We start from the raw sequence: 22650 nt of genomic DNA on the forward strand, positions 1-22650 counted from the left end.
AGACAGATAAAACAAGGTTGGTGCAATTAATTTTTCTTTACTGATGTTAGTACAAGCATGGAATATTAAAGCTAGGTAAGCAGACTATATCAAATATCAAAAGATTAAAACAAAACCAGTCTTGTCAATCATCAGTTCAGGGAAAACATTCTAGATCTACATACATCATTAGCATATCATTTAGCACCAAAACACATCAGGGTTTTGAATGACCCATTCAACAGGAAAAAAAGAAGAGGTATTAAGGGCAATTTCAAGGGTACAAATATATAGTATATTCTGTTCACAAAGAATTGAATAAAAATAATCAAATGTGACATTAAAGATCACGGTCCTATGAGGCCTGCTGGTGTTGAAAAGACCTGAGGAAGTTATTCTTTATAACACAATACTGCACCTCCAAATTACACATGAACCATCATTTTACAAAAATCACATGTAACACAGCACCAACACAGTTCTTACTGGGAATTTCTAAAGCTTTGCTACAAGACATAGACATCCAAAAGGCATCAAGACATGTAATCCAGTTAATGATATTTCACCAAAGCACACACACACCTCAAGCTGGCCCATGCCTCACTAAAACTGGTTTAATCAAGCTTAGTTTGAATAAGTTGGTATCAAGTTTTAGAAAACAGCTTTGATTTGGGTGACCATATGTCCTCTTTTCCCCCCAGACATGTCCTGGATGGGGATTTCTAAATGACCTAAAATGGATTTGTTTTCCTATTGTTTTTATACTTGAAGGTAACGACTGAAAAGAAATCTGACCGATAGCATGCAGGTATAGTATATATTCGATTGATAGAAATCCATGCCAGAATATGTCCGGGAAAAAGAGGATGTATGGTCACACTAGCTTTGACCTGTGACAGTCCGAACCACAAATCACCATGATCCACATAATGCTACAAAAAGACACATGCTAAACAACTAAAAAGAAAACGCATAGTATTTTATACACACATTCTGAAGCACCTAATTTCACACTGACAGTAGACCACAATTGATAACGAAATGTAATCGGAGACATTTCAAAGGTAAGATATCATTTAGACACTTGCACTAGACAAAGTAACCAAAATGATTCCCTTTAAAGTAGTCTGAAGTCATGCCAATTACAATCAGTTCACAATTTTTTCTACATAAAAAAATAGCCTATCAGTTTGTAGGCACTTATTCAGAGTTTAAGCCCTTGATCACATTGCATCATGTTCTACAAAAAGGCTTCAGTTAACTCTCACTTAGATATTGTAGTATGCTAAATCCTCACCAAAAACAACACAAATGAATGCTGCAGTGACCAGTTTCAGCCAACAGTTTAAAATCAGAAGTGCGTACAGGTAACAAATGGGGCAAAATGAAAAACGAAATACTTAATCCTAAGGGTTGATGACCTGTTTCTTGTAAAATGATGATAGTGTGGACTAAAATGCTAGCTCAAGGCAAAAAATTGTCTTAAAACTGCAGTGTTGCTCTTCAAATTGATTAAGAATGATAAAGATTACAACTTAAAAAAAGTAAAAATTAAAAAAAAAAAAAATGGTAAAGCTTTGGAAGGCTACGGTCAACTCAAATCTATCATCAGCCCAAGGCTTTGAGTAAAATTTAATGGCACAGACAACATTTGTGCTTCTAAATACATGGAGCACTACAAGATTGCATGTATTCCTATAAATAAAACGCAGTTTAACTGAAACCCAAGTCATCTATATTAGCATTTATTTCAGTTAAATAGATGCTCCTAAAAAATGCTGACTTAGTACAGTTGTCATGATGGCCAAACATCCTGTATTATAAAACGTGCCGTGGAATGACAACATTACCATCATTTAAAAAATTCTGAAATGCAATATTTAACAACAGGACATGTTTATTCCTAAAACACGGAAAAGATTTAATGTAAAAGTGTGATATAAAAAGCTGACATAAATTTAAAACTGATAAACTAAACCAAACTAATATTAACTTATTAAATTATAAATAGGCATAAAGCGGCATTCCTCCAGACAATGAACAAATCAAAGAATGGCACTGAGGTAGTGGGTGGAGTATTGTGTGGCTCTCTACAGCATTAAAATCAGTTTAAAAGTACACAAGTTAAAAATGACAGTACTTAAGAAAATCCAATCCAAAAGTGGCTGTGCATTCCAAGGATAAATCATCAGGATAACACGCTTTCTGAACTTAAGAACAAATGCAACATTACAATTTGACAATTTTCTGTGAGGTCAGAATCTGCAGGGAGAGAAAAAAAAAAATCAAATTCATTCATCTGAGAGACTTAATTTGGACCTCCAGTGCCAGTGCTGCCTGGACCAGACGGTGGCTTTACTCGCAAGCAAAGTAATCCTTTAGAGGGGCAAAGAGGTGTCGGATCACGGGAACGCTCCAGGACCGCCCAAGCACCTTCTGCCTCTGTCCTCGCCCCATATTATTCACATCTGTATAATGCTTTGGAAACCCAAATATTCTGAAAAAAATACATAAATAAATAAAATGTCAGTAATTTTGTTTAGAGCCACATTATGCCGCTTTTTAAACAAACCCACTGAATTACTACATGCAAAGTGCAGACCTGATATAGCAAAACTGAGTAAAATTTAGTTAATATAAATTTATCTGACCTCTCCATTTCAGTGCACCAAAGATAGTCCTCTTTTCCATTCATGGTGACTGGCAGAGGCCCCATCTTCCCTTGTTTGATGGAGTTGGACTTGGTGGTGATAGTGCGAACTTTGTTGAACTGATGATACAGTAAAAAAATGTATTTGTCAAATAATTTTTGTTAAGGAAGAAATAAGATGTAATTGTTTTTGACATTCTACCATATAACTTAGTTGAGCCTAGAGTCCTGACAATCATGTATATTTTCTAGGACTGCTGTAAACTAAAACTACAAATCAAAATGTATATTTGTGCAATTCTTTTATTTCATTTTTTGAAATATCAACTTTTCTGTCAGAAGGTACAATAAACCTGTTTACCATTGCAGTTCGTCCGACCTCCAGGCAGTCCTGCAGTTCTACTTTATCAGTGAGTGAAGTCGCAAGTGGTCTATAAACACAAATTCACATTAATCTGTGCATACATTTATTACTGAACATGCATACAGGTCCATGAAGTTACACTTTATGTTTACAGATATGTGTGATTGTTTGTGTCCCTGCATTTATACCGGTTCATTCCAGGTAAATTTCCCCAGAAGTAGCGAGCCCTGTGGGCTGGGCTTACTTTCACAGCATCAATCATCACAGGATTACACTGGAAATAGATAAAAGCACGATAATTCATAACCATCTACAACAACGACAACAATAACATGCTCATGTGAGTAAGATGGGAACACCATTGGTAAACATCATGTATAAAGGTGCTTTCACATTTAGCATTGTTTGGCCACTTTTGGCAAAAGATTTTCCTATGCAAAGATTGCATCAGGTTCAACATAATGTGTAATAATGATAAGTGACTTCTGTTTTGTGTGAGATGTGCTAATGTTTGCAAAATGTCTGCTAATGTGACCGCACCTCTAGCCTGGTGGGAAAAATAAAGAGAAAGTATTTTTACCTCCAGGAAACGACAGATATCAGCCTTGTCGTGGGCACTCATGGCTACTACATTCTCAAAGAGCCAGAAAAAGGGGCGATCGTCATCCTCTCTCGGCCTCATCATGGTTAACATGCGGTAATATTCAAAGAACAGTCGACCTGTGCCTTCTGAAAGAACATGAGAACTCTGAAATATTACTTTTGGAAACGTTACATAAATCTCTTCCAATATTAAAGACCATGCTCAGATCTTCCTAAATCTTCACAATTCGATTGAATAGGTAGCATAAAGTACAAGAAAATTATAAATATCTTACCAAAGAGACCTTTTCTGGCTGGATTCACCATGGACAGGTCATTACATGGACTTCCACCAATCAGGAGGTCAAATGGCCCCCACTCGGCCAGCTACAAAATGGTATGACAAAAGGGAAGTTTAAAAATGTTCTTTCCACAGTGACTTGCCCTGGTTCCCTGTTGAAAAAAACCAGCATATGCTGGTTAGGTATATTTTGAAGCATGGCTGCTCCTGCTCAGGATCAGCTTAAACCAGCTCAAACCAGCAGCCATGCTTCAAAACATACCTAACCAGGATATGCTGGGGTTTTTTTTTTCAACAGGGTTCTTACAGATATTAGAAAGACTGTATATAAAATAGCAATGTTTAGCCATTAAATCTAGTTAACTGTTAAAATCTGTATACTACTTGAAGAATGTCTGTGCAGTAAATTAATATTTCTTGCGAAAAAGCTCAATACGTACATGTTTCCTTGTGATGGTGCGCACATCTTTCACATATTCAATCTGGCCCTCATGTTTGATCATCCCAACAGCAATGGAGTCTTCACAGATCTCAGAGGCAATGTAGCGCTCCACCTTAAAGCCCAAGTCTCTTAAGACCAGATAGCCTACAAAAAAATAAAAATAAATAAATATGTATGGAAGTATGGGGGAAAAAAACAAAAATCACCCTGGTATAATTCACTGCTATTGCACAAACTTCAAGGTAAATGAAGACAAAATAATAAATGCCATTGTTTCAGTATTTCCTTTGATTCAAACTGATTTAAATGAATAGTTCTGCCAACAATTACAATTCTCTTAATATTTACGCCACCTCATCTTGTTCCACACCTGTATGACTTATGTTATTTTGGGGAACACAAAAATTAATTATTGAAAACTATCCTGATTCCTGACATCATGAAACATGAAAAAAAAAATGGGGGGGGGTGTGGGGTGTTGGAAATATTCCCTTAATATTCAATCAAAACAAATGAGCATACCTGTTGCAATCCCATCAAACAGGGAGAGGACTCTGATTGGACGACGCTTATGAGCTGGAATAGAAGGATACACTCGGTGTGGCTCCTAAAATAAGGACAAAAACATATTAAAACATCATTCTGGTTTTTCGATACTTGCGTAATCAGCATCTTATAATGATTTTTGAAGCATTATGTGACACAGATAACTGGAGTAATTGCTGATGAAAATACAGCTTTAACAAAGGAATTCAAACCGAATACATTCAATATTAAAACAGAAATACATTCAAACATAAAATGGTTATTTAAAAATGCAATAGCATTACTTAACAATAATATTGTTTTTATTGTATTTATAAGTAAATAAATGCAGATTTGATCAGCAGAAGAGTCGTCTTTCATAAATAAATAAAAAAGTCCCATTAAACCCAAACTTTTAAATGGTAGTGTATATTTTAAAAAAATCTGAATATGATCAGGTAGATATATTGGAGTATAAGAATGACACTCACAAATTCAAAGGCACTGTTATTGGCGAAATACTCCTGGACACGAACACTCCAGTCAGGCCTGAGCTTGAGCACGCCGTAGCACTTAGAGGGCAGGCAAATGTAACAGCTCCATGGGTCAACCTCCTTCAGCTTATCAAACGTCGCTGGTCCCACCAGCATATTCAAACATTCTTTACAGAAACACCTAAACAGTGGGGAAAAAAAGAAAGACTGTAAAACAACCTGTTATGATGGTTAACATCACATTAAGGTTTAAGTTTGCATAAGTTTGAGTTCAAACCTGCAGCAGCTGGCATTTCCACAGAGAATGACCTCTTGTCCGGCGCAGCACACAGTGCAGTATGACTGATAGCCATCATCATCATACCTGTACAGTGTTTCTGTAAAGTTCTCCTACACAAATACAAAACAAGCACATTCAAAAAAATTACACTCTGGCCACCAAATAGTAAGTAGCATATTAATTTGATGATTTAAGACACAAGAATCGATTCAGACCTTGCACTTAAAACAAAGGCTTCCCACAAAAAGAGGATGGACAATTTCAATGTTGGCAGTTCCACAGGACAGGCAGAAATCTGGGGAAAGAGAATAATTACCTTGTAATGAATTAAAATACATGACTGAGCAATGAGAATGTCCTTACGGCAAAAATAAGTTGCTAAAAGTAAAATGATCAAATGAAAGGTGTGATTTCATGTGATGACAATGAATCTACATGCCCTTTCCTATTTTTTTTTCTACATTATCATTTTATTTAAAAATTATTTAAATATTTCAGAGCCAAGCATAACCATATTTCCACAATTTTACCATGACCTTTTATAAATGTCCTTAATTTTTCCAGGCTGGGACTTTCAGGCTACAATTTTAACATTTCCTAATATCTTCAGGTTTTCTGATTGGCCCAGCAGGGAAAAAAACAGGAATTTCAATTATTGTTAAGCCCTAGAATAATTTCATTAATAAACTCAAATTATGAATTTTAAGTGACTTACCTTCAATGTTTCTGCCTTTAACGGTTACCTCATAGACCATTTGATCTGAAAAGAGGACAACAAAGCATAGGGGTATGTTTTCTTACAAAAAAATATGTAAAAACCTAAAACAATAATCTACAGTTCAGTGTTTTATGATCAAATATGTAAAAACCTAAAACAATAATCTACAGTTCAGTGTTTTATGATCATTACGGCAAATCTCTGGCCTTTACGCAGATTAATGTATCTCACCTCTGGTGTAATCCTGAGCTGACTGTCTGTTCTTGTTGACATACTTCCTCTTGGCTGGAGGCTGATAATCACACACCGAAGAATCCGACTCAGTTTTACTAGTAGAGCTGTCTGTGAAATGGAAAAGCAGAGGGCACTGTTGTTAATCAGTCCAGATCAAGATTTTCTTCATTAAAGAGCTTTTGCTATTTTTGACATGTCTGTGTATAGACCTAATTTCCGGATCAATGTGGAGTCACTCTGGTACTCTCTGTTATTATGAACTTCAAAATTGCTGTCAAATCACCAACTGTTTTTTTTAAATTACAGATATTTTTTAGTTTTTTGACATACCCACAGGAGGCAAAAATCCATCAGGACCCATGGGCTGGAAGCCTCCAAATGCCCAATCCAGCATGGCCTTCGCCTCTTCCCCTTTCTTCTCCAAAGGGGGGAAATTCTTCCCACAACGCTCCGCTGCCAACTACACAATGACACAACAATATAATGCAATATTAAAATAAGAATAAAATAAGAACTGGTCCTTGATCGCCAACCCTAGTTTTCAAAAGAACGGTCAAGTATCTTATCCACTGTACCTCTAGGATTTGGTAGATGGCATTCCTGTAGGTAGGCAGACCTTCATAGGATTTACTACAAAAGCACTTTGCAAACGCAGCGAAAGGCAGCAGTCCCTCTGTATGAATCTAAGATCAACAAGAGAAACATGCTTTAACATGAAACGAATCCTTTGAAGAATAAGGGGGAAAGTATCTCTCAGATGAGAATCAGGACAAAGAAAGCAAGTAAAAACTCCTAACCTCTGAAAACATGCCATCTCCAAACCACTCCACGCGCCTCATAGACACAGGAAGCACCCTGCCCTTCCACACCACCACCAGTCCAGGCCACCAAGAGAAGCCCTTTACTTTTCCCCACACAAGCTCTCCAATGGCATAACCTTTTCCATCCTGCAGAGAGAGACAGGCAGTCAATACTAACTGCTACATTCATAACATGGATGTCCTAGATTAGTGAGAAACAAACAAACATACACAAACGGTCAGGTTTGCAGTGAGATTAAAGAGGTTTAGAAACCTTTAAGACTTACGTGGTACGCTTGTTCTCGCTTTCCAGATCTGGGGCTTGGTGTCGAATTTGATGCAGATGAACGAGCATTGTTCTTAACCTACATTAGTGAGAAACAAACATACACAAAGAAAGAATACAAAATCTAAAGTGAATGCTTTTGAATTAAACAGTAAACATTTCACGTGGGAACCACACACACATAAAACCCAATTTTAATGAAGTCTCCTGCTGATGTCTTTGCTAGCTTTCACAATGCTAACTACTGAGAAAGTCTTGTTGAAGCTTAAAGTGATTAACTTCAATCATTTGTAAATATTACCACAAAAATATGTTTTTTTTTTACACAAGCATTTTTATCATGTATGTTAGTGTATCAGTACAACATGCATGACACGGCAAACAATAAATCTTTATTTATTCGTAAAGCACTTATCACAATACATATTGCTCTAAAGCAGCATAATAATAAAAAACACCATGGAGAAGCAGATGCAGAACGTTAGCAATGCAATTACAGAGGAAAAACAGACATGGACACATAGCTACAGGTGGAACATCAGATGAAAATGAAGACTCTAAAGAGTAATCTACCATCCGGAAAGGAAACCACAGGACTCATGCACACATTCATAAAGCGGCATCCATCGCTTATGAAAACAGCTCAATGTAATACAGAGAGCGTGAAAGGGACAAAACTGAGGCAGACCCTCTACACCTGCGATAAGCCAGACAGAGCACTGAATCTTGACCTGGGCAGGTACATACCACCTCTGGTTTGCTGTCCTTGTCTGGGTTCACCGGTTTGCTCCAGGTGCCTGTACCAGCCTGAAAGACTGTACGTTCCTGTGGTTTCTGCCGTAAGCTGCTCTCCCAACCATAAATTCCCCTAACGGAGCCCTATAGACCCATACATATGCACACAAATTACACACGTACGCAGTCACATGACTCCTACATTGAAGTAATCAGTATCAGGGTGCCAGATTGCAGATTTGTAGAAAAGGAAAGAAAGATGCTAAATCAAGAGAGGTTAGTGTGATGATATGGTTGGTTTGTCAGTGTTTGTGCGTGTGTGTGTGCCAGTGATTTTTTTCCTGTGATAACTATTTGATCTAATCAGCCTTAGTTTGCATCATCATCTCAATACAATGTGAAATAGTTTTCAGCAAAAGTATTCATTGCCAAAATCCTGACCTTATAATTAGTTAGACTGATATGTTGACCAGGCCAGATTATAAGTATTGCCAATAACCATTTGTTACTTTTATTCAGCAAGGGCATATCAAATAGACCAAAAATTAAGAATTGTTACAAAAGATTTCTATTTGAAATAAGTTATGTTATTTTAGGCTTTCTATCAAAGAATCCTGAAAAAAATAGTATCACAAAAATATAAAGCAGCACAACCGTTTTTCACTATTAATAATAAGAAATGTTTCTTTAGCACTAAATCAGCATATTAGAAATATATATATATATTAAGGGGGTCATATGATGCGATTTCAAGTTTTCCTTTCTCTTTGGAGTGTTACAAGCTCTTGGTGCATAAAGAAGATCTGTAAAGTTGCAAAGACTAAAGTCTCAAATCCAAAGAGATATTCTTTATAAAATTTAAGAGTCAACCACGCCTACCTAAAACGGCTCGTTCTAACATGCCCCCACATGTCTATGTCACGATGTGGGAATATTTGTATAACGCCGCCCAAATGTTCACGCAAAGAAAGAAGGCATAACTTTGATTCTCGCTGTAGTATTGTTGCTTCAGATGCCGCCATGTCGTGGAGACGCTGTGTTTTGTTGTGAAAGCGAAACTACTTTGTTTGGTCTTCCAAAAGAGGACACAACTAGAAATCAGTGGTTAAGTTGTATTTACAACACTGTTCCAGAACAGTTCAACCCAAATATTCAGATGTGTGCAGCGCATTTTATGGAGGACAAGGACTGTTTCCTGGGAGAGTATAGCCTACAATGCCGGTGTCTGTTTCTATAAAGTGGGGCAATTCCAACTTTGAAAGGACAGTCTGGCGCTTCTGACTCACAGCCTGTAAGTACGTTTTCATATTTAAAGAATTTGCCACTGACGATTCAAACGCGAGTTTTGAGCAGTGTAGAATAGTGCCTGTTGTTTGTCGTTTCTCCGATCACAAATGCAGACATGGTTTTATGTTTACGCGGCGCGATACGCAACACGTAAAAAGACAGTATAAGTCATTATAATCAGTAATTATGTCCCCACTGGATGCAACAAATGCCTCGTTTATAATGGGGTTTACTGGTTTTGCCTCGTCGCGCCGGGACACAGCATCACAATATGGTATGGGGTGTAACATTTCCGTCACACACTTGAGGTATTCGGCCAATCATAACGCACTGGATAGCTGGCCAATCAGAGCACACCTCGCTTTTCAGACCAATGAGCTTTGTAAAAATCGACGTGCTTCAAGGCGGGGCACAGAGGAGAAACAATAATGTACATTATGTGGAAAATAATGTGTTTTTTTTACCTTAAACCACATAAACGCAGTGCATTACACCAAATAATGTTCTTTTTAGCAACGTCATATGACCCCTTTAAATTAAACACTGAATACACTGAAATATATATATATGGTTGTATTAGTATATAAACATTTTATTGGCATTTTCTCAGTATCTATTGACAAACAGGAATGAATTCCTTGGTTAAAAACAAATCTAAAAACATAAAAAAAAAAAAATTCTTGGCCACAGTTGTTTTCCAGCTTTTATTACCTCGTGTATCGTACTACTAGTCCAGATATCATCATCGGCTCCATCTCTCCTTAAGTCCATTTCTGTAGAAAAATAACATGTTTTAAATAGTTAAATTGAACAATCAAATATGAATTTATCTATTTTGAGGTGTATAAACAAAGAGCACAGATAGCAACATTTAACATTACTTTGAGCCCAGACAAACAGAGCATTTACATTTGTAATTTTTAATGCAATGGATCAACTTTCTTGAGCATTTAGGGTGGAAGCAAAGGAAGAAAGTTCAGACCAACAGACATTTGCCACCAGAAGCGACTGAGATCATAAAGCATTATTCTGAAGCTGCTCTAGAACCTCTTAAACCCATTTTAAGCATTTCATTCACACCTCTCTGACTGGTGATCTTCTCCAGTCGCACCACACACGGCTTCACTGTGTCTGAGTGTTGAACCATCTCTGGAAAACAGCACATTGTTTACATCAATCTAACCAGCCTCTGCTGGATCTGACTGGATAGAACTTAATCTGCACTATTCAGCAATGCAAAAAAATTAATAAAGATTACAATTTGAAAATTTTATTGTTCTTACTATGTAAAGTACATGACAGCACTTTAATTAAATTAATCCATGACAATGAATTGGGAAAGTAATATAGTATTATGAGGAGAACACTTTAGCACCCATGTTAATAACATGCAAGCCAGAAGAAGATATTTCTACATCTTCATGCGCTTTAATCCAGATATTAGTCTTGCAGAGCTAGACATCTGGCAGTCGGCATCACTTTACAGCTTTTTCTGGCAAAGAACCACCCACATAGGCACTTTGCATAAGCAATATATCAAATCATCAATACACCCAGAAATTATGAAAATATTGAAGCCTCTTATGGTCTTGGCAGTGACCAATGAGCTGCTTCTCACAATGAAAGAAGGGAAAGCTATTGTCAGCCTGCTCTTACATGATCTGATCTGATCCAAACATTTTCCTCAGCAATGCAACTTTGAATATCTTTGAAACTGAATGTAATTAACCTTGCAAAGCCCAATAATTAGTCAAAGTTTTTAGTTCTTCCTCACAAGTGCTCATCGTAGCAGCCCTTTCCTTGAAAACACAATTTGGTGTTCAGATGGACTAGTAAAAAGTCCTGGGCGCCCTAAATTCCACAAGTTACATGTTTATTAGAGGGTCTGTGAGCATTTTCTGCTGTGTAGGTTGATGTTTTTTTCAGGTTTGCTATTGTTGGAGGCTGAGGATATATGTCATTGTCAATGTGAATCGTTTTGGTGCAAATTTTTTACCAGTGATTGCTGCTGCCATTTTAATTTTTTTTTAAAAGCAAGCAGGCCTTTAGGATAACTTACCTGATGTGCTACCTCTGTTTTTTTTCATTTGCCCATTTCTGATAGGTGAAATCTTGACTTCAGTGTGGTCTAGAGAAGAGTCATCATTGGAATCCAGCTCTTTTGTCAAATCTGTGTCACTTTCCTCTGAACTATCATCCCAATGAGCAACATCTCCATTTTCAACAGCCTGCGAGCAAGTAAACCCATTTTAAACACATGACAATATTAAATAAGATAGAACGATAGATAGATAGCATGTACTTCATACCTGTGCAAAGATCTTTTCTGCTTCAAGAGATGGACAGGGCAAAATCAAAAAACAGAGGACAAGTCTCTTGAAGATGGATTCTGGTGGAAAAGTCTTGAGCACATTACACCAGTATCGCTCCAGAGGAAGGGTTGAAGGTGTGTCTTCTTCATCCTCCACAAGCTGGTACTCCAAGAACTCATCCGTGAGCTTAGCAGAATCCTCAGGTTCAGAGCAGATGCCAAATTGTACAGCAAGGTCAACTATACTCTTTCCTGTGACCTTCAATCTTCCGGCTGGGCTGAGGAGCTGTGAAATGCCCCTCAGGACACTATCGCTCAGAGGTAGACTGTCAGCGATGGAGGTCGTAAGAGTTTTGTAGAAAGCTAAACACTCATCATGAAACACATTAATGGAATCTGCTAGCTCTTCTTCTCTGGCAGAGATGAAGTCTTCCACCACACCACCCAAACTGAGCTCAGTAGCAGGAAGGCAGAATGTTGAGTTCTCCAGGATGGCTGGGTCTCGTTCCTTCAGGTAGCGTATGACCGCTTGAGGGCGAAGAAAGCTGGAGGCATACGAACGTAGGAGTCCACTTGCTTCTCGAAGGATCTGGACAAGATCGGCACGAACTGAGCCTTTGCTTTGTTGCAGGTGCTGCTTGAAGGCACGGAGTGGTCCAAGAGCATGATCCAGAAACATCAAGGTGATCCTAACTTTAGGATTCTCCAACTGCGAACAAATTTGCTTAGCTTTATCATTATTTTCATCACAGGAAGTGAAGTATGATACCAAATCACTCCACATTTCAAGCATCCTTTGAACGAGCACACAAAACTCCTCACAACTGTGTGAGAGGGGAGCGCTGGTGTCTTTTATTCCTTCAATGCCCGCAAACAGCATCTTGAGGTTGTCGTTGCTGGTGGAACAAGCTGAGAAGTGTTCATAGATGCTGGCTATAAGTTCCTGAACCTGACTGGAGTGAGCTTGTAGGCCAGCACTGCAGGCAGAGTCAGGTACGCTGTAAAGTCCCCCGAGATCAATCACCTGTGGGTTGAGCTCCTGAATCTGCGACACAACACTTCCTGAGGTCTGTTCCTGGTCATTAACGTAGAAAGCTACCATGTTGCCAGCAGGAAGCTCAAACTTTTGAAGGACATTGAGTAAACATCCAGATACAGAGCTACCATCTTCAGCCTGAAAGACATCAAGGAGACGGATACAATATCTTGCTCGCTTTTCCTCAAAAAAGCCCACTAGCACCACATGGCAGGAGGTTCTTTCTCTGCTTTCTGCATCAAGCAGTACCTGCCCATATATATACATACAATAGGGATTCATCTTACAAGCAGAAACAATATCATTTGGATAATTCAGGCCGAGGATGTAGCTTGCAGTACGTTGGGAGACCTTGTTGATCCTTGAGGGTAAACTGGAGAGGCAATGGTTTTGAATGAAAAGAAGCATGGTTTCACTATAGGAAATAGAGTTTTCAATCTTTTTTCTGCCAGATGAATTTAATCCTCCCATCTCACGCTTCATATGCTTCTGAGTCTGTTGGTGTCGCTTCAGATCGAAAAAACCTGCATGTAGAATGATATTGTAGTCACACAAAGTGCAGTAAGCACAGTTGTCTCCCATATGGCTGGCTCTGATCCACTTGAAGTTTCTTTCCCATTTAGAATCGTAAGACACAGGTTGTCTCCTTCCATTCAATTCCATGTCTTTGTCAGACTCGTCTCTTACTCTGCCTGTATAAAATGGAAAACAAGTTACATTAGTGTTGTGATGGAATATTATATTTATTTCAATGATGAACTGATTTCCCAGTACTATTGATGTATTAGGGATGTAACGGTATGAACATTTCTTTTCACTATTATAGTGACCAAAATGATCACGGTTATCAGTATCATCTCGGTATTGTTAAAATGTGCTGGCGATGTTAAAAAAGTACCGACACATAAATCACTTCACCAAGTTTTATAATTAAAAATAAACAAACAACAAATAAAATGACTTTTTGTTTGCATAATCCCTAAAACAATAACATTACCAATGATGTTCGGATTTTAAATGACAACAGTTTAATAGCATGTTGAAATATCTAATGTAAATGTTCAAATAAAGCTTTGAAAAAGTTTCATAAAAAGGTAAACCTCACATTTCAGCCTTTAAATAAAGAAAAGATATGTCAAAATGACAATTGATTAATAAATGATTTTATGTATGTTATCTGCTCCATAAATAATTTTAGATAACTTATCTGAATTGTTTAAAATGTGTAGAATTCACATAAGCTTGTTTTTCATCAACCGGTCAAAATTTACAGCAGGGCATGCAAATTCAGTCCGTTTTTGGCTAGACAGAAACTGCACACAGGCTGAATGTAAATATAAGTCTCTGTAAATCCACTCGCTGACAGCAGGTGGCGCTTATGGAAAAGTTGAATTAGAGCTGTTTCCGTAACCTCAGTGGACAAAGCAGTATTACGATTAAGAACACTTCCTTTAGGGTTTACATGGAGCGAAGATGAAAACAAAATGCCATCGAATCATTTCTGAAGACAGTCAGAACCTTCAGAGGTACAGTCATATAATTAATTCATTCATATATTTATTTGTATAATTACCTTAGCACTCTTTTAAAACCTCCCAGCTTTTCCGCCCTGTTTTCACTCAAAACTAAACTACTCTGCGTGCTGTACGCAAGTGAGACTGTTACTGAAAACTGTGCTTTATGGTGGACAGTATTTATTTATCGCGAGTTGTTCAAATCGCGGTAATCTAATACGGTTTTAATGATAATTAAAAGATGTAACGGTAATACTAACCGTAGGGAATTTTATCATGATTTATCGTCAAACCGGTAATCGATACATCCCTATGATGTATTGGGGCATATTTGAACATGTTCCCTTATTGTGGGGAAAATGAATCAAATAAAAGTCAAATTCACCATACTAAAAAAATAAAAAATAAAAATAAAAACTGAATGGATAAAAATGGAGGCTCACCAGATTCACGTGGATTTTTCCAGGATTGTATTGGGGCATATTTGAACATGTTCCCTTATTGTGGGGAAAATGAATCAAATAAAAGTCAAATTCACCATACTAAAAAAATAAAAAAATAAAAATAAAAACTGAATGGATAAAAATGGAGGCTCACCAGATTCACGTGGATTTTTCCAGGATCTTGGAGACTTAACAGGTTCATCTACCTGTACAATATCCTGACCATTACGAGCTTCAACTGGTTTGTACTCTCTCCTTTGTCTCTCATTGGCAAAGAAAAATTTCCTGAACCATTTCAGAAAGGTGAAATTGGGTCTAAACTTTCCTGTGAGAAGTTGCTTCACAGGGACTGGCTGAAAGAGGCATCAAAAATTGAGAAAAAAAAAAGTACTGTGAAGAGTTGACAAACATCTCAAATTATACAAGATTCACATTTAAATATCTAGAGTGTAGTTTCTGTAGCACTTGTTGGACTAAACAGAATAACAACATCCTAAGAAATATAACCAAACTTACACATTTCAACTTCAACATTTATATTTTTATATGCAAGAGGATTCATGAGATTAAAAGAATAGATTCAGGTTAATCTGACCTGTTTTATGCCTGATTTTCGGAAAGCTGTCTGCAGAAGACTGTAGTTCTGTTTAAAATCAGACCTCTTTTGGGACTCAAACTTTACTTTGCTCATGTCGATGGACCCTGGGAAGAGCAAGTCCATAAACTGGCAAAAACATGCACCTATTAAAAAAAAGAAAAAAAAGAAAGACTTGTGTAAATTCAGTTTAAAGCTGTTGGCAATGTGTAGATAGTAACAAACAAAAAAATTCAACAGTACCTGAACGACATTGCTCCACTTGAGTAAAATTAGTCTGTAATGTTTCATTGATCCAGGACAAAACTTCATAGCGACTGCACTTGTCATCAGGGTTATTGGGGTCCAGACTAACATTCATAGCCATCTTATGCTTTCATAAGAAAAATAACAATGCATGTGAAACAGCAATTAGAAGCAATAAATCACAAACAAAGGTAATTAATTACATTGCACATTTGGGAAAAAACAACAACAGTAGACCAGTTACTAGGGAACTATGCACACATACATATATTTATGTGACATTATATATACTATGCTACATACTGTTTATGTGACTCTTTTAGTTTTAATTGAAGTAATTTAAGTTACTCTTAGATATGTACGAGATGTATAATGTGAAAATCTCAGAAGCATATGAATTATATCATGTTGCATGTGAGATACGTTTTGAGGTTAATCTAAACGGCATAATATTTAATAAATATTTGTATTCTGAAGTCTACTGAGCCTAATCTGGTTAATGTTGGACTTCCTCAAAACTAAAAAGACTACAGCCTCTCTCTTGCGTCAGTGTGCAGATTTAAACAACTCCTCCCCAGTACACGAAAATCTCGCGGGGTAATTTTTGCCGCGAATACCGCACGCTTAAATGTAGCTTTCACTTCTACAGGATTAACCGGTGACACCAGTTTGATACACCATGGACCTCAAACAATGAGCGCACGAAATCTAATGAAAGTAACGAAATAAACACGTATAAGAAACAACCCGGTGGCATGCATTTAGATATGTAGCAGTTGATTTATTGGGGGGGGGGGTGACATAATCGAATTGTATAGCATGCGATTATTTTATAATTTTGTCAGTGACCCTTACCGTCTTTTGGGACCTTTTCAAAACAATTGGATTAAGGCTAACGAAATTGAAATGTTATTTAATTTGCGTGATTTTAGTCCTCTAACCCAGATGTAATCGGCTAACATGCAGCACAAAAAACATGTTTGCTAATAACGACAATTTAGTAAACCCCTTTCCATTTATAAACCTTAACCGTGTTCTCATTTTATTAAGACCGGTTGCCTTTGTTAGTGTCTTTGTGTAGCTGTAATGGTCGCTCAGATACAGCTAAACTATGGGACCGTGAAACATAAGAATGGTTTCTGTTTCAGTATAATCGTAACTCTTCACAAAATATGACAAATCGAAACGTGCTTTTAAAAACATCAAATATGTCCTACCTTATTTGTACCTTGGTACCGATACCTCGCTACTCCCCAGTCTACAATGTAATCCCCAATCTACCCCAGTGCCTTCCTTCCCCCAACATATGCATTGTGCTACAAGGATTGGCCTGTACAATCCAAAGTAGGAGGTCCTATACTGCATTGGCTAGCTAGCTAAGATTTCTCACGTACGAAATAGCGTCTTGTTTTTCGGTGACAACGGTATTTTCTCGTCAAGATACAGATGTGAAATAAGTTTGAACTGACCTGCCGTGTGGCCAGTTGTTTAATTCATAACCCGGTGACTCTGATGCCAAGAACGGGAAATCGCGATTTTTTTAATGCAGTTTTAAAATATCCATTTCAGTTAAATACATTGTTTTCTGTTAAAAACACATAAACCCTATTTTTAACATTTCGATTAAATTATACGTGGTTGTTTTTCGGTGACAACGGTATTTTCTCGTCAAGATACAGATGTGAAATAAGTTTGAACTGACCTGCCGTGTGGCCAGTTGTTTAATTCGTAACCCGGTGACTCTGATGCCAAGAACGGGAAATCGCGATTTTTTTAATGCACAGTTTTGAAATATCCATTTCAGTTAAATACATTGTTTTCTGTTAAAAACACATAAACCCTATTTTTAACATTTCGATTAAATTATACGTGAAATGATAAATAAATAAAAGTAACACAAAGTTATACAAGTACTTTTTGAGTGTTTGGGTAGCATGTTCATTTGGACAACCTTCCTTTTTAACGCAGAACATGATTAACTTTTTACTTAATCTTATTAAATGAACTGTCAATACAAGTAATAGGGGAAGTGATGCACATTGCACAGACTTATCACAAACGAAAGCCACGTGACAGACACAAACGTTGGTAAACGGTAGTTAAATAATTGAATGGATTTACATTCGTAAATTTTGGATTATTGTGTATAGCATCCGTTATCAAACATACAAGTAATTGCGTTGTTTTTTAATTGTCAAACTTGCACAGACTTATCACAAACGAAAGCCACGTGACAGACACAAACGTTGGTAAACGGTAGTTAAATAATTGAATGGATTTACATTCGTAAATTTTGGATTATTGTGTATAGCATCAGTTATCAAACATACAAGTAATTGCGTTGTTTTTTAATTGTCAAACACACATAAAGCTTATGGTTAAAGTGTTTAAATAACGTCACGAATGGCTCCAATATCAAACAATGAGAGGTTAGTGAGACTGAAATGGCGGGAGGCGCGCCGAGAGTTGAACGCGTGTTGATATGGCGCCAGAAAAAGCTTCAGGGAAGGGGCTTGTTTTTCACCACCTAAAATGGCGGGGCAATTTGAATTGGTTCTTCTGCAGTCTATTGTAGCGAATGTGTGGTTTTGTATACTTCAAGACCGCGATTTGGTTCCATATTTGCTAAACAAAAGCAAGGCGACCCTGTAGGTTTGTAAATATCAATGTAGTCCACTGTTTGCGACCAAGCTGTTCACATTCAGCCACACATCAACACATGATTAGTGGTTTCCGCTCTATACTAGGAGACAGTTAAGCCAATCTCGGGCTAACTGCTTTTTATAATAAAAATAGATATGTAAATAAAGTATATGGGCGCTTGAAGAGAAATAGCCTAAATGTTTCAGAAGTGATAAAAGCAAAACCCCCCTTTGTTTTAACACAAAAACATTAGCATGTAAATACTTAAACTATGTAAATTTTAAAAGAAAGAAGTGAGAAAAGTAGTTCAGATTTACCCAATTTGACAGAGACTTTAGTTTGGTTTGGAGACAATCCCTTTAAAACGCAATAGTATTTTTGTTTCAACATGGGTAGGCCTAATTTGTTTAAAGGCAAAGCAGCTGGACAAACAGGACAGGTAAGCCTCCACCCATGACAAACAGACCATTAATTGTTTTTTTCTTTCACTTACTCACTCTCTTTCTTTCTTTCACTCAATCTTCATCCTTTTTTACTTTTTCTTTCATGAGTACATTTTGAAGCTGTTTTGTGCAATTGTGTCTTATCCCTACTGAGCTGGGAGACATAGGCTACTTGTCCAGTTTTTCAATGAAGTTTTGTGGCAGTGTCAAAACAGTACTCTTAAGCATTACAACCAGTCTAAAAGAGCAATATTGACACAATCAACACTGAGTTTGGGGCGAGGCTATCTGCCTTTCTAACCAATAGTTTGAGAAACCTGTTTGAAAACAACTGTTTTGCAGATCTGTTGTGATTACAGCTGAGGTGTGAATTACATTATGAGCATAGGCGTGGTGGACTGAGTCATTGCTGAAGCGTTGGCCTCGAGTGTGGCGTGTGACGCAGTATTCAGTTGTGAGAAAAACGGCATAAGTCCTCTACTAAGCATGTACGCAGCTTGTGACAGCTGAAGTGGATCTTGTGAAATGTGCGATCGCATCGCCGATCACTCTTGAGAAACTTAAAGATGAAGTAGTCTAGGCTACGGAAGGACAAATATCCAAACTTTTTCAGACCATTGTAGCTTGCACTCGCACTGCCCAGTTGTTCGGCTACATCAAAAATAAGTTTCTCAGTTGTGAGGAGAATAAGAAACTTGCTCTGATTAGAGCCCTCCACCGGCTGCACGGGCCTCAAATAGCCCGGCCTGGCGTACAAGTGCTGCCATGTATATTCCTCAAATATAAATCTGCAAAAAGAACTTCTAATAATATATCAGTATATGCAGCAGAGATGATCGCTATTCAGATAGCTTTACAGTGGGTGGAAGAAATCCAACCAACAACAGTGGTAATCTGTTCAGATTCATATTCTGCACTCACAAGTATACTGAGTGGAAAATCAGAATCTAGACAAGATATTTTATTAGAAGTACTGCAAAGTTTGTACCGAATACAGCAACTGAGAATTCTAGCAGAATTTGTATGGGTGCCTGCTCATGTTGGAGTGGAAGGGAATGAGGAGGTAGACAAGATAGTGAAACAGGCTCTTAAGCACACAAATATTGACACACAAATCTTGAGTAAATCTGAAATTAAAGGTTTAATTAAAGTAGCTGTCAGAAAGATATGGCAAGAGAGATGGGATAAAGGTAACAAAGGGCGACATTTGTATAATATAAATAAACAAGTAGGACAAGTAAGAACTGCTTATGGTAATAGAAGGGATGATACAGTTATATCTCGATTGAGAATTGGACACTCTACTCTTAATAAATCACTCCAGATGATAGGAAGACATGAATCTGGTCAATGTAATCATTGTGGACTTCCAGAAACTGTAGAGCATGTGCTGATTAACTGTAGGGCATATGAAAGGGAAAGAATCGAGTTAAAAGAGGAATTAAAATCTGACAGCATTAATTCTATGACATTACAGAATGTGTTAAACAGTTCTCATAAAGGTTATAAAGCTCTTATTAATTTTCTGAAAATAAAAAATTTATATAATAAAATATAGGTATAAGTTTTTTTTTTTTTGAGAATTAGCATTTCCCTTGACATCAGCACCTCACACTCCTTCCCAGTAGGTGGCAGAATATGCACCAAAAGCTGGTGTGCCAACCGCCATTAAACATCAGAAGAAGAAGAAGAGACGCTCAGGCCCTAGCCCGGCCCTTGTCCGACAGCTCATCAGAATTACGGCTCCAGCCCGTCTTTTTTCACCCTTCTCCCAAAACAGCCTACAGTAAACTACTGTTCCAGCTATATAATAATAATAATAGTTTAGTTTTGTATGTAATGTAAAGTGATTACATTTCGTTTCGTTTTTTTATTAAGTTAATTTAGAAAAACGTTTGGAGCATTTTTTGTTCGTTAAATATAAGTTTGAGGTTTTTTTAAAGTAACGACCAAACGGCCAGCCGCAGACAGTGAGCCTATGTTTGATCAATTTAGCCTTCTCAAATCATCATGGCTTGACTCAAATAAAATCTATAGATATAAAACAGTTCAAGCATATAACAATGTTTAAACGTTAAACCTAGATAAATGTGTGCCAAATCCAATAGTTTGTGCGGAGTTTAAAGTAACGACCAAACGCCGCAGACAGTGAGCCTATGTTTGATCAATTTAGCCTTCTCAAATCATCATGGCTTGACTAAAATAAAATCTATAGATATAAAACAGTTCAAGCATATAACAATGTTTAAACGTTAAACCTAGATAAATGTGTGCCAAATCCAATAGTTTGTGCGGAGAGTGGAATCTGAAGCGCGCTTTGCAGGACATGGAGGCGCCAGCGAGATCGCTTGCAATTTTTCAGTGGATACGCCCTCATTTTTGCTCATAAAGGTAAGAGTAACATCATTCGTAACTGTAAAGGATTTACTTTTATTTGTGTGCACTCACAATATCAACAAAACGTTGTGCTTTTATTAAATAAAGAAAACAAACATGATGCGCTTTCTGCAGTCTCGTCTTCAACAGGAGCGCTTCACAAAAATGAATCGAAACTCAGCGAATGTCTCACAGACATGATAAATATATCTATAGAAAGCTTTAAATGACTATTTAACGAAATAAAATCAAAACAAATCAAAAACAGGATCGGCAACGTCATCCTCGTGACACCGACTCAGAAAACACTAGTTTATTAGTAAATAATTCAAATATCTACGTTTTGCGGTAAGCTTAAGCCTATTGCTTGCATTTGAACGCAGAACTGTTCAGCTGTGCTGACGGCACACTCCATACATGCTGCTGCTGGACACTAAACACCGTCGAGCCGCTCTTGACAGTCGCAGTAGCACTGTCTCCTGTTGTTTCCACCAGCGTGGCAATTTTTTAATCGCTAATTGATGGATGTCTAAAATATAAAGATAAGGAGAAGCCTAAACCAGGCCGCGTCTGAACTATGATGTGAAAATTGTCCCGAAGCCCCGCCTGAGGGGTGTAAAAACGTCGGGGCCTATGGGGCCCGGGCTGAAATGCAGGGCTCTAGCTGTGATCTAGCACACAGGCACACAGAAGACTGAAAATTTATCAAAAGAGATGAAAGAAAGATAGTGGTCATCTACGCAATTCGGTAAAGAGGTGTTTAGGTGTTTTTACTCTTTGTACTTACTCTTTGTAAGTGCTCGTGTCTCGTCTGCCCGTTGGTCACTCCCCCTCCCCCCCCCCACACACACACATAAAAGTGAAACTCCGCCTATGATTATGAGATAGGAATTCAGATAGGAATTGTAATGATAAGAAACTGTCAGGGTTTAGAAAATGTTGAACCAACACTCCAAATGTACTACAGACCCCTTCTCTGTTCTTTCTAAACAGCCATAGCAATGAAGAGAATCTGCGGCTATAACCCTCACGGTAAAACAACAGATTGGATATGAGCAAATTAAAAAAAGCTTATTACAAGAGAGAACGGGATGTAGAAGCAACATAGGCTATGCGTTTTAATGTTTGTTAAATTATTGATGTTGACTGTCCAGTGGAATACGGAAACATAAACTGAAGTGAGTTCCTTGTCAGAAGTGAAAGAGGTAGTCAGCGATCCCTATCGTGCTCGCTGCTCCACAAAACAACGGTGGTCTTTATCTTCTCTCCTTCCTGTCCCCTCCAGATGTGTGCTGTCTGAAACAGAAAATAACCGTTTCACTACGACATACCTTAAACCCACACATAAATCTCTCTAATGCATATT

The 22650-nt window shown here is 37.5% G+C and overlaps 1 protein-coding gene across 1 annotated transcript; it reads right to left on the reverse strand.

The window, feature by feature from the left end:
- Nucleotides 1–22: 22 nt before the first annotated feature.
- On the reverse strand, nucleotides 23–17115 carry dnmt3ba (DNA (cytosine-5-)-methyltransferase 3 beta, duplicate a). Its single transcript, XM_016231177.1, has 26 exons — nucleotides 17040–17115; nucleotides 15820–15949; nucleotides 15577–15722; nucleotides 15136–15334; nucleotides 11987–13716; nucleotides 11737–11905; nucleotides 10758–10826; nucleotides 10389–10450; nucleotides 8403–8534; nucleotides 7657–7734; nucleotides 7367–7516; nucleotides 7145–7252; nucleotides 6900–7029; nucleotides 6567–6677; nucleotides 6333–6377; nucleotides 5833–5912; nucleotides 5615–5727; nucleotides 5335–5518; nucleotides 4841–4925; nucleotides 4317–4462; nucleotides 3872–3962; nucleotides 3574–3722; nucleotides 3182–3267; nucleotides 2991–3060; nucleotides 2631–2749; nucleotides 23–2476 (listed from the first exon to the last, which is right to left on the reverse strand). Exons 2-26 carry the CDS (start codon nucleotides 15941–15943, stop codon nucleotides 2335–2337), a joined length of 4518 nt encoding a protein of 1505 aa, XP_016086663.1. The 5' UTR covers nucleotides 15944–15949; nucleotides 17040–17115; the 3' UTR covers nucleotides 23–2334.
- Between the last annotated feature and the right edge of the window lie 5535 nt (nucleotides 17116–22650).

The sequence above is a fragment of the Sinocyclocheilus grahami genome, unplaced genomic scaffold (assembly GCF_001515645.1).
Source record: "Sinocyclocheilus grahami isolate Dianchi unplaced genomic scaffold, SAMN03320097.WGS_v1.1 scaffold384.1, whole genome shotgun sequence".
NCBI lineage: Eukaryota > Metazoa > Chordata > Actinopteri > Cypriniformes > Cyprinidae > Sinocyclocheilus > Sinocyclocheilus grahami.